The 12,785-nt window shown below is 36.1% G+C and overlaps 2 protein-coding genes across 5 annotated transcripts in view; both read left to right on the top strand.

The window, feature by feature from the left end:
- Positions 1-12,785, top strand: part of LOC126957105 (prothymosin alpha-like) — a 1,190,772-nt gene that overhangs the window by 1,025,057 nt on the left and 152,930 nt on the right. The window lies entirely within an intron of this gene.
- The window catches only part of GRAMD2B (GRAM domain containing 2B), a 111,641-nt gene continuing 100,937 nt past the window's right edge, over positions 2,082-12,785 (top strand). Inside the window, exon 1 of one of the 3 annotated variants that reach the window (XM_050794547.1) lies at positions 2,082-2,331. In XM_050794547.1, coding sequence (XP_050650504.1) covers positions 2,207-2,331 — 125 coding nt within the window. In that variant the 5' untranslated portion in view covers positions 2,082-2,206. The remainder of the gene's footprint in view (positions 2,332-12,785) is intronic. The other 2 variants (XM_050794548.1, XM_050794553.1) reach the window with 2 other exon arrangements.

Below are 12,785 nucleotides of genomic sequence, written 5' to 3'. Positions count from 1 at the left end.
TCCTTTTAACTGTAAATGCTCAATAAATACTTGTTGAATGAATGAATGAATGAATGAACGAATGAATTCCAGCATGACCACATGCTTACTATTTAATTATGGCCAAGTGGCTTAACCTTTTAAAGATACCGTTTTTTTAATCTATAAAAATGTAATTTGGGCAGCGATTAAATGAGATGTTACATATGAAATTATCTAGTAGAGATGTTATATTTACTCAAAAGATATTAGCTAGTACACACTCAATAAATATTAGCCTAATTCACTGCCTTTCTATCGCTTTTATTTTTAGTTAACTTTTCAGTTATGTGGATTGTTTTAACCTAGCTCCATTGTTGAAGCAAGAACCCATTTTCTTAAAACTTTTTATATCACTCACTGCAGCTAGCAAAGAGCTTTACTAATAAATATGTATTCGTTGATTGAGTATTGAATGAGTATGAGGAAAGCTTACCTATTGAAAAATAAGTTCAAAGACTGTTCACTGACACTGGAATTTCCTCCTTTAGAGACATTTTGTTCTAAGCTAAGAATTACCCCTGTGTCATCCAAACCTGCATGAGACAGAGAATAACAGACTATATTTCATTGACTATTAACATCTGTGCCAGCAAGAGTTGTTTTTTGTTTACAAGGAGCAGAAACTCTCAGGCAGGTTGTTGCTATTGTATGAGGAATGGTGACTGGTTTAATTCAGCAATTTAATATAACAGCTTATTTAATGTCTCCAATATGATTTCAACACACAATTTCAGCACAGAGATAAGAGAGGAAAGAGAAATATAGACCATGCTCTGTCGAGGAAGGACAGGGAGGAAAGCTGGGGGTGGTGCATCATCAGAACTGTAGCACAAGGGCACTCAGCAGTACTAGGGTGACCACCGGCCCCAGTTTGCCCAGCACTAAAGAGTTCCTGGAATTTAGGGCATTCAGGGCTAAAACCAAGAAAACCCAGCAGGAAAATATTGTCCAAAACAATGTAATATCACTGAAAGACTCACTTCAAAACTGTTCCTAGGGTCAGTACAGCACGTAGAGCAGCACAGACCTGTCCCTGCCAGGTTAGCAGTTGGTTAGAGCAAAATGCTAATGAGGCCAAGGCTAAAGGTTTGCTTTGATTTCCCAGGAAACTTTGCTCTCATCCACAATCAGAAACTATGTACTTCTCTTAAGCCAGCCATTCTGCAATGTCACTGACTAATCACAAGTGGAACAAGGAGAGAGAACATAGCTACTGTGGAACAAATCCTTCCCTGGTGCTAGTAACGAAGGTGGAGGGACACTGATGTTTTCCTCGTGCATGAACATTTGTCGCATGAAGAAAGTCATTTTCTGAACTTATTTGTTAGCAAAATGCATATCTAGGTAACAATAATGACACATAATTGCAAATCTCTATTGCATACTCTCCTATGTATTTCATTCTAATCGTGTGAAATCAGCATAACAGATATCAAACAGAGCAGAGTTGGGATCACCTGTGGTTGCCCAGCCAGCAAGGAACAGAGACAAATTTGAACTCTCGCCTCCTACTGTTAGTTTGTATTTGTTGTTGTTGTTTGAGTACAAGTCACAGCCTCCTGTAACCCAGCAAAATATGTAACCTGAATGTTGAGACTCCCTTGACTTTGTGTATATCACTTCCATAAGAAATCCAGAACTCTTCGAGTCCCAAGGACCAAGGAATGCAGCCTTGACACTGCTGTGCATCTGCCAAACACTGGCTGCAACACACAGTGTGCTGGTTATTTCCTGTGTGAGTACAGGCATAAAGCACATCCACATTGCTCACCCTGTCGGTCAGGCTCAGGTGGTTAGAAAAAGCATCCTGCTTTTCATGTTTAGATGCTGCCAGTCTCTGCACCTCATTGTTTTGTTTAGGTGTTTGCTTTTCCATGCTTTTCTGACTAAATTCAGATTTAGTGGTGTTCATCTTAGTGAACTAAAAGTTGAATTTCCCAAACACATTTATTTCTTTAGAGCAAATATAGGTAGGATGAAAATCGCCCTGTGTCACACTGAGATGTTACTCATTAACTGACTGTAAAAAAAATAGCCTCAGCTAGATTAAGAGTCACATGAAGAAAGAGCTTCCTGCAATGCAAGGACTGTGCAAAGCGGAAACACAGAGATTTTCATACTATTTGGGAGACTCAGAAATGAGCTTTTAAGGTTGTTCCTTGACTTGGGGATCAATAAGCGCACAATGGTGAAGAAAAGGCAGCCTTCTAGTGACACGATGTTCCAGTTTGAGACTCCGGGCAGCCCAAGGAAGGCCAACGTGGAGGCCCCACGCAGCTCCACAGACAGCCCCAGCTCGGTGTTCCTCAGGTGGGTACAGCCTGGGCCCGGCCATCCACATCTGTCCACCTGGTGGCCTCAGCTACCCAACTGGTGACCCTTGGAGAGCTCCCTTTTCATTCCCGGAGGTAGCGATCAGCCATGGGAAGAGAAGGTACAGCCTAGGCATCCTGACCAGTGGATTCGAAGGGGGTATATAATAAGGGATGTGCTCTTCTGAGCAAATAGAACTATTACTACTATTAAGGAAAAATAATTTTTAGTGCCTTCTGTAGTACTTTCTTAGTACTGGATAACTGGCCACTATGCAATTCCTCAATTCTTAACTTACTTTCAGGTTCATAGGAAGTGAAAACAAATCGTTTAACCCCAAATTGACTTTGGTATCAAAATTACCTGAACTATTATTAAAATAATAATTATTAAAATATTAAGATAATTGCCTTCTTTTTGCCTTTCCAATTTAAATTTAAAATAGTACCAACTGTGCTCTAGTTCAAGTATTTACTGAATAGTGATTTACAGCAGTTTTGGCCAATTTCAGAACATATTCATTTTAGCTATAAACCTCAATATCCAAATCAACACATTAATATCCACATCAACACCACTCTAATAATTACATATTTTTCATGAAAATTTATTTTTCAATGCTTTATTCATTTTATCTCATTATAATTATCTAGCAATTTATAGAATGTATAAACTAAGTATAAGTCAAAATCACATATTCAAAAGAAAGTTTTTTCATCCAACTTCCATGTAAACTTTAACATAATATTCATGTAAACTTCTCAGAATAACCCCCACACCCAAACTTTACTTTTTGACAGTACCATATCCAGAAATTCAAGAGTTAAGTATGATCCTTGTTTTCTTTTTAAAATTGTTTTAAATCATTTACACAAAAAGTACTTTAAATTATAGCTTTCAAAAATTTAATAGAAAACAAAGAAATTCCATTGTATTTAATTGCATTCACATATCAGAATGCCAGGTTATGAAAATAAATTAAATACTTTTAAAAAGAAGTTTTAGAGACTAAAAAAGTGAATGTGTGCAAATTGTTTCATAATATATCTATTTCCAAGTTACTTAATTTTTCTATCCATTATTAAAATGAATCTATCTTGCTTGCATTAGCAGTTGAGCAAGGGTATAATTCTATGATTTAAAATGTAAAACTTAGGCGAACAAAGAACAAAGGGAATACATAAAAATAAAATAAAATGTAAAACTCATGCATTATTTCTATATTTCACTGAGCTTCAAGTGCCTCTGGAATTGCTTTGTCTGTGGAATCCATCTCTTAAGTAGACTGTCATGCAAATTCTTCTTTGGAGCTCAAGCTCTAACCAGGAGAAATTAAATCAAATCAAATCAAATCAAATCAAAATGTATCAATGAACAAATAAATATTAAAACAAATATAAAATACATAAAGCATAATTGAAATAAAATAAATATGATTTTCATAATTATAGATAAATAGAATAAAAATAAAATAAAACCTTCATCCACCTAAATTCAAGCCTCTTGTAAAAAAAGCTCCAGCCTATGTCACCTGCATATTTGAGTGTTCAATATCAAATTTCTATGTTAGCATCTATAAGTGGATTTTTAAAATGTGTATTAGAATCAACCTAAAAAATTTTAATATATCTCTAAATAGGCATTGAAGGACTTTTAGTCTAGTTGAAAGATCTATTTAATGTATTGTGTAGAAAATCATTGAAAATACTTTATGGAAGCATTCAGGCACAAATTGGTTAAATCTTTGAGATAAAAAATAAGACCAGGTAAACACTTTCCTTTACCTTCTAAATAAGTATTGAGAATTTATGTGACTGTTTTAGTATCACATTATCCTTTCAATGAACTAGAGCTAATAAAATGTATTTGCAGATCAACAAGCCACTTCAAATAGGCACAGATACAATTTACACAGTGTTTTTATTCAATCACTCAATACAATAAACGTTTATTGAGTAACTATTATATGCCAGGCTATGTAGAAGGCACAGAGGTTACAATCATAAGTGAGATAGACTTAGTCCCTGCTCTCATGGAGATTATTAGTTTAATGTTTAAGACAGGCCAAAAAATGAATGAATGCATATGTGCATACATAAATACATAATTCAAAAATTAATATGTTTTATAGGAAACAAAGCTGAGGCAGAGAGTAAGATAGAGAAAACTAATTTAGATGGGGTGGTAACTAAAGGACTCTCCAAGGAAGTGATATTCAGGCTGACTTAGAACCAGTCATCAAAAGACTGAGAAGGAGCGTGATTGCCCTGCAGTAGGGAAAATAGGGAAGAAGTCTAGAGGAACCCGCGGAGAGTGACACCCATGAAATCAGAGAGATAAACAGATGATGAGGGGGGTTGGAGTTCTATTCTAATTGTGACAGGAAGCCACTGAGGGTTTAGAAGAGTGTCATAATGTGACGTTCACTTTAAAAGAGCACTCTGGCCCACTTGTGGGTTATTTCCAGTTGTCTGAGCATTCAAGCAATGCTACATCTTGCCCGTTTCCCCTGGTACACTGTGGAAGGGTGTCTTTAAGGCACCTACCTAGAGGAAATGCTCATCATAGATTATGAACATGATTAACTTTCTTTGCTAATGTCATTCTGTTTTCCAAAGTTCTGTGTCATTTACGCTGCCATCAGCAGTTATGCTGCTGCCTCAGCAACATTGGAATTGTCTGATTTTTTCCTTTTTTCAATCTGGAAGGTGTGAAATGGTAACTCAATGTGGGTTTAATATATGTTAAACTAAGAGGAGGGACATCTTTTCAACATGTTTAGTGGTCTTTTTTGTTTTCTCTTCTCTAAAATGCCTGCTTATGAATTGATATCCCTTTTGGGGGGAAGAGGTCACTATCTTTTTCTTCTTTTGAGATAGTTTTTTAAAATACTCCAGACACTGATCTTTTGATATATGTGTTGCAAGTATTTTATTCCAACATATGACTTGTCTGTTTGCACTCTCTATTATGTCTGAGTTATTTTAATTTGTCAATTTATTAATTATGTTCTTTATGAATTGTTTATGACTTAAGAAATCCTTCCATACCCTGAGGTCATAAGAACATATGTATTTTCTGCTAGGAGTATGTTTTTCTTTCAATCTAGGGTTCGTACTGTGTTTGGAACGCATTTTCTTTTCTGGTATGAATTAGGGCATCATTCTAAGTTATTGCAGAGATAATAAATTGTCCCATATTATTTATTGAATAGACTGTCCTTTCATCACTAATCTGTAGTGTCAGCTCTGTCATACATCACTGTCTTAATTACTATCACTTTATAAAAAAAAAAAAAACCTGCTAAGACAAGACTCCTCACCCAGTTCAGAAGTGTTTCGTTACATTGACCCTTTGTTCTTCCAGTTAAATGTTAGAATTAGCTTATCAAGTAAAACTGTTTTTAATGAAATTACATTGAGCCTATTGTTCATTGTTGAGAAAATTCAACATCTTTACAATGTTAAATATACCAATTCATAAACATGGTATATCTTTCCATTTATTTAGGTTTCCTTTAATGTCCTTCAATACAGTTTTAGAATATTCTGCATAAAGATCTTACACATCATGTTACGTTTATTCCTAGATATTTTATACCTTTGTTGTTATTGTAAATATATTTTACATTGTATTTTCTTTTGTCAATGTACAGAAATATAATTAGATTTCTAAATTGATCTTATGTTCAACATCCTTGCTAAACTTTTAATAATAAATCTGTAGACTCTAAGAGATTTTCTTTGTAGACAATAATATTTGAAATAATAAAAATTTTATTTTTACCTTTCCAAAATTTCCTCCTTTAAATTTTTTTTGCTTTATTACACAAGCAAGGACACTAGTATAATGTTGAGTAGATGCAATAATTCTAGACATCCTTGTATTCCTAATTTTAAAGAGAATGCTTTTAATATTTCAGGATTTATCAGTTGTTTTCAGATTAAAAGTTTCCTTCTAGTTAAAGTTTTCCAAGACGTTATTAAAGTTATTCAGTGCTTTGCCAGCCTCCATTGAGTTAATCCCCATTTGAAAATCTTTGACATTCATAATGTGCACAGTACCTCAAAATTCAAAATTTGCAGAAATCATCATTTCTCAAAATATACAGAACATTAAGCTGACTTGGAAAAATATGAATTGCTGTAACCTCTATAGGTAGTTGACTGGGAAAGGCTTTGGAATTAAGAGTTCCATAAATTAGTCACTCAGGAAATTTAAAAACTCGAAAACCTCTATTGGATCAAGAAGCTTTTGGAGATTTATTATGCAAATTAGCCATTAGGCAAAAGTGAAAGTTGCCAGTGTAGTTAGTGTGTAGAATAGGACACCGTGGCCTTTGGGAGTACAAACAAGGCCCAAGATGGGAACTGAAGAGGACAAAAATGAGGCAGAACTAATCAGAAATGTTAGGAGGGTGCTCAAAGTCCTTCTGTGTTCTGGGATGGGGACCACCCTAGGCTGCAGTCAACGAGAACCTTGGTGTCCAAGGCAGTCCCACAGTCACACTCATTATGCTTCCACTTAGTGGCTCCAATGCATCTGTGTCTTCTCTATTCTAGCTGCCACCAGTGGGTAGGAGAGAAAATGTCTGCCCTTCTTTCCTTCTGCCCTCCTCTCTCAAGAGCTTTGTCTTTTCTTCGCCAACCCCACTTCTCCTGCTGTTACAAAAAGGACAGGAGCACTTTATGGTACCAGATGAACAGGAACACAGCAGACTCTGTGCCGTGACCCATTTTCACTAGTCAACCCCATAGGCTCAGCCCCTGTTCACAAGAGTGGTATGTAGAGGCTGGAGTGGGGCCAAATCCTGGGAAATGAAGTTTCTTCTCCAAGAGCAGGGATGAGATGGAAGCATTCACAGGAAGCAGCACTGTTTTAAGGGGATATTTAATGGCATTAGTCTTCTGAGTGTGGAGCAGATATTTCAGCAAATGGGCGAGGTCGGGGCAGCAGGACCTGTGAACCCTGCAGAGCTTCACAGAGGAGAGTGAGGGGCCGGCTAAGACAGGAGGCAGAGAAAGAATAAATTGCACCAGGATGTAGTGAGACATGGCTATGGAAGTTAAAAATGAGGAGGTTAAGTCAGAGGACTAGGCTTTCTTAGGAGAGTTAGAATTTTCCCAGCAGGAAAGAATAAAATTCCCCAGCAACTGTCACTGCAAGGAGCGAAAGAACTTCTTGTCTCTTTCCCAAACTTCACCAGATACTTCCCCACATTCAATATTTTCTCAATGCACATGTTCTATCTAGTTGCGAGGCTGTTGAACATGCTGCAAGTCCTCTTTGATGGCCTCAAAAATTCCTATGCCCTTTCAAGATGCACATCCTGGAAGGTCTAGTTTAAGCTCCGGGTAACTTCCCTGTGCTGCCCACACCCCCACTCTTGTCCCTCAGAACTAGCAACCTTTTCTTAATTGTTGGCACTATATCCTGTATTAACTACTTATCAGAATGTATTGCTGTCAGGATGTATTTATTACAAAGCCAATGCAACTTAAGCTTCTACCCTCACTTATAAGACAGCTTCTACTGTCCAAGGACTTGGAGGGCCACTAGTAAGGTGCGCAGATAGTCCTACATTCTTGAAAAATTCGCAGATAGTATTTCAACTGCAATTACAATTTCTGTCTCTTTCCACTCCTATTTTTCCTCTTTCAAACTTTTCCTCTGGTCAGATATGTAGCCAAAGGTATTTTTGGCATTCTGAACTAAGGGGAAGTTGTTCAGAGATACATTTAGTTTGGTATTTGTGGAATCTATTCATGTGATTTGCCTTCATTTCTATGTGCACATAAGTTATCACTGGCTGTATGGTATTGGAATGGCTTCCAGGAATACTCCTACCACCCTCTAAGCCAATATACCCGGCTCTGGGGCATGGTGCAGAGCCAAAGATGGGATCATGATATGAACATGGTGCCATGCATCAGAAGTGTGTGGGTAGTGGAAAAGAAAATGAGTTTGAAATGTACAGAACCAGAAACTAGTTTCTGACAAATTTTTCCAATCATCAGATATATAAATCATCAGATATATAAATCAGCAGATATATAAATCATCAGATATATAAATATATAAAGTGGTAGATTCTATTCTTTTTATTGCCTAATCAACACAGTTCTCTCCTATTAGGACTATATACTCTATAATGCAGCTGATATAATTATACCAACCTTATTCTTTTTCTTTCTTTTTTTGGTGGTAATTGTGCATAATAGACTTTATCAGAATTCTTGTGTTTATAAGGCACAAACCCAAAATAATACTAAAAACACCCACTGCATTTGTGTTTGTGTCACATAGTAGATTATCATGACATTATCAAAACTGGGTTTGAATTTGAAATAAATCTTTAACCTATCAATATAAAGGTAAGTATTTTTTCTAGAGAAAAAAACTAAACCACGTTCTTTTCTCTTTACTGAAAATATTATGAAGTTGGTGCCATATGAAGAGATCGATGAGTATCAGCTATAAATTACAAGAAAATATCACAGAGTATGTCAGACAGTTAATTCATAAGAGCACTATATTACTTTTCTGGATTTGGAGATGTTTATGGAATCTGTAAACTCCAATTCATAATTTGATGTTTTCCTCATTTAAATGTATAATCACTTTCATGCCTAATTTCTTGTTCATACTTTTCTTAAAGAAGACTCTAAAATTGTGTAAGTTTCAGGCCCATAAAACCTGGATCTGCCCTCTGATTATAACTCCTTCTAAGCCCGTGGTCTCCAACAGATCTGTTTTTTCTATTTGTAGAACTTGATACACACTGTGTACTTTGCAGCACTGAGTGAAGGAATGGATGTGGTTCTCCCAGCTAGGGGAATGAACTCCCAAGGGGAAAGGATGTTGGCTTGTGACTGCCTGTTATCAGCCCCTCATTTTTGGACATTTTGAAAATATTGTAGGAAAACTAATTTTACACAAATGATTTTGAGTAGTTTTTACTTTGCCAATGTTTTCAGACCACCAAAAATTGTTATTTTAAAAAATACACACTATTCAATTACCTATTCTATAATATTTGACTCACTTTTTTTTTTTTCAATAGATTTTTGGGAAATGGGTAGTGTTTGGTTACAACGATAAGTTCCTTAGAGGTGATTTCTGAGATTTTGGTGCACCCATTACCCCAGCAGTGTGCACTGTACCCAATGTGTAGTCCTTTATCCCTCACCCCCGTCCCACCCTTTCCCCCAAGTCCCCAGAGTCCATCGTATCATTCTTAAGCCTTTCTGTCCTCATATCTTAGCTCACACTTATAAGTCAGAACATACGATATTTGATTTTCCACTCCGAGTTATTTCACTTAGAATAATAGTCTCCAATTCCATCCAGGTTGCTGCAAACACCATTATTTCATTCCTTTTTGTGGCTGAGTAGTATCCCAAGGTAGATATATACTATATTTTCTGTATCCACTCATTGATTGATGGGCATTTGGGTTGGTTCCATATTTTTGCGATTGTGAATTGTGTTGCTATAAACATGTATGTGCAAGTATGTTTTTCATATAGTGACTTCTTTTCCTCTGGGTAGATACCCAGGAGTGGGATTGCTGGATCAAATGGTAGATCTATTTTTAGTCCTTTAAGGAATCTCCACACTGTTTGCCATAGTGGTGGTACTAGTTTACATTCCCACCAACAGTGTAAAACTGTTCCCTTTTCACCACATCCACACCGACATCTATTATTTTTTGATTTTTTGATTATGGCCATTCTTGCAGGAGTAAGATAGTATCACATTGTGGTTTTGATTCACATTTCCCTGATCGTTAGTAATGCTGAGCATTTTTCGTATGTTTGTTAACCATTTGTATATCTTCTTTTGAGACGTGTCTATTCATGTCCTTAGCCCACTTTTTGATGGGATTGTTTGGTTTTTTTCTTGCTTATTTGACTGATTTCCTTATACATTCTGGATATTATCCTTGGTCAGATGTATAGATTTTGAAGATTTTCTCCCACTGTGGGGTTGTCTGTTTACTCTGCTGATTATTTATTTTGCTTTTCAGAAGCTTTTTAGTTTACTTAAGTCCCACCTATTTATCTTTGTTTTTGTTGCATTGGCTTTTGGGTTCTTAGTCATGAAGCCTTTGCCTAAGCCAATGTCTGGAAGGGTTTTTCTGATGTTATATTCTAGAATGTTTATGGTGTCAGGTCTTAGAGTAAAGCCTTTGATCTATCTTGAGTAGATTTTTATATAAGGTGGGAGATGAGGATCCAGTTTCATTCTTCTGCATGTGGCTTACCAATTATCCCAGCACCATTTGTTGAGTAGGGTGTCCTTTCCCTACTTTTTGTTTGCTTTGTCAAAGATCAGTTGGTTGTGAGCATTTGGCTTTATTTCCGCATTTTTTATTCTGTTCCATTGGTCTATGTGCCTGTTTTTATACCAGTACCATGGTATTTTAGTGACTATGGCCTTATAGTATAATTTGAAGTCAGGTTATGTGATGCCTCCAGAATTGTTCTTTTTGCTTAGTCTTGCTTTGGCTATGTGGGCTGGTTCCATATGAATTTTAGGGGTTTTTTTTCTAGTTCTGTGAAGAATGATAGTGATATTTTGATAGAAATTACATTGAATTTGTAAATTGCTTTTGGCAGCATGGTCATTTTCACAATATTGATTCCACCTATCCATGAGCATGGGATATATTTCCATTTGTTTGTGTTGTCTATGATTTTTTTTCAGCAATGTTTTGTAGTTTTCCTTGTAGAGGTCTTTCACCTCCTTGGTTAGTTATATTCCTAAGTATTTTTTTTTTTTTACAGCTATTGTAAAAGGGGTTGAGTTATTGATTTGATTCTCAGCTTGGTCACTGTTGGTGTATAGCAAAGCTACTGATTTGTGTACATTAATTTTGTATCTGGAAACTCTGCTGAATTCATTTATCTGTGTTAGGAGCTTTTTGGATGAGTTTTTAGGATTTTCTAGGCCTATGATCATATCACAGGCAAACAGTGACAGTTTGACTTCCTCTTTACCAATTGGGATGCTCTTTATTTCTTTCTATTTTCTGATTGCTCTGGCTGGGACTTTTAGCACTATGTTGAATAGAAGTAGTGAGAGTGGACATCCTTGTGCTGTCCCAGTTCTCAGGGAAATGCTTTCAACTTTTCACCATTCAGTATAATGTTGGCTAGGGTTTGTCATAGATGGCTTTTATTATCTTAAACTATGTCCCTTGTATGCCAATTTTGCTGAGAGTTTTAATCATAAAGGGATGCTAGATTTTGTCAAATACTTTTTCTTCATCTATAGAGATGATCATGTGATTTTTGTTTTTAATTCTGTTTATGTGGTATATCACATTTATTGACTTGTGGATGTTAAACCATCCTTGCATCCCTGGTATAAACCCACTTGATCATAGTAAATTATCTTTTTGATATACTGTTGGATTCAGTCAGCTAGTAATTTGTTGAGGATTTTCTCATCTATGTTCATCAGGGATATTGGTCTGTAGTTTTCTTTTTTGATATGTCCTTTCCTGGTTTTAGTATTGGGGTGGTATTTTCCTGTTCGACTACTCCTTTTATCATTGTGTAATGTCCGTCTTTGTCTCTTTTAACAGCTGTTGCTTTAAAGTTAGCTTTGTCTGATATAAGAATAGCTACTCCTGCTCACTTTTGGTGTCCATTTGCATGGAATATCTTTTTCCACCCCTTTACCTTGGGTTTATGTGAGTCCTTATGTGTTAGGTGAGTCTCTTAAAGACAGCAGATACTTGGTTGGTGACATCTTATCCATTCTGCCAATCTGTATATTTTAACTGGAGCATTTAGGCCATTTACATTCAACATTAGTATTGCGATGTGAGGTACTATTCTATTCGTTGTGCTATTCGTGGCCTGAATACCTTGGGCCATTGTGTTATTGTTTTATAGGTCCTGTGAGATTTATGTTTTAAAGAGGTTCTATTTTGGCATATTTTGAGGATTTGTTTCACTATTTAGAGCTCCTTTAGCTGCTCTTGTAGTGTTGGCTTGGTACTGGTGAATTCTCTCAGCATTTGTCTGAAAAAAGTATCTTTCCTTCATTTATGAATCTTAGTTTTGCTGGGTACAAAATTTTTGGCTGATAATTGTCTTGTTTAAGGATGCTAAAGATAAGACTCCCTTCTAGCTTGTAGGTTTTATGCTGAGAAATCTGCTGTTAATCTGAAAGATTTTCTTTTATTAGGTTACCTGATGCTTTTGACTCACAGCTCTTAAGATTCTTTCCTTCATCTTGAATTTAGATAATCTGATGACTATGTGCCTAATCAATTATATTTTTGTGATGAATTTCCCACATGTTCTTTGAGCTTCCTGTATTTGGGTGTCTAGACCTCTAGCAAGGCCAGGGAAGTTTTCCTCAGTTATTCCCTCAAATATATTTTCCAAACTTTTAGATTTCTCTTCTTCCTTGGGAACACAAATTATTGTTAGCTT

This window comes from Macaca thibetana, chromosome 6 (genome assembly GCF_024542745.1).
Source record: "Macaca thibetana thibetana isolate TM-01 chromosome 6, ASM2454274v1, whole genome shotgun sequence".
Taxonomy (NCBI): Eukaryota; Metazoa; Chordata; class Mammalia; order Primates; family Cercopithecidae; genus Macaca; species Macaca thibetana.
The sequence above is the reverse complement of the archived record's forward strand: the minus strand, read 5'-3'. Positions and strand labels throughout refer to the sequence as shown.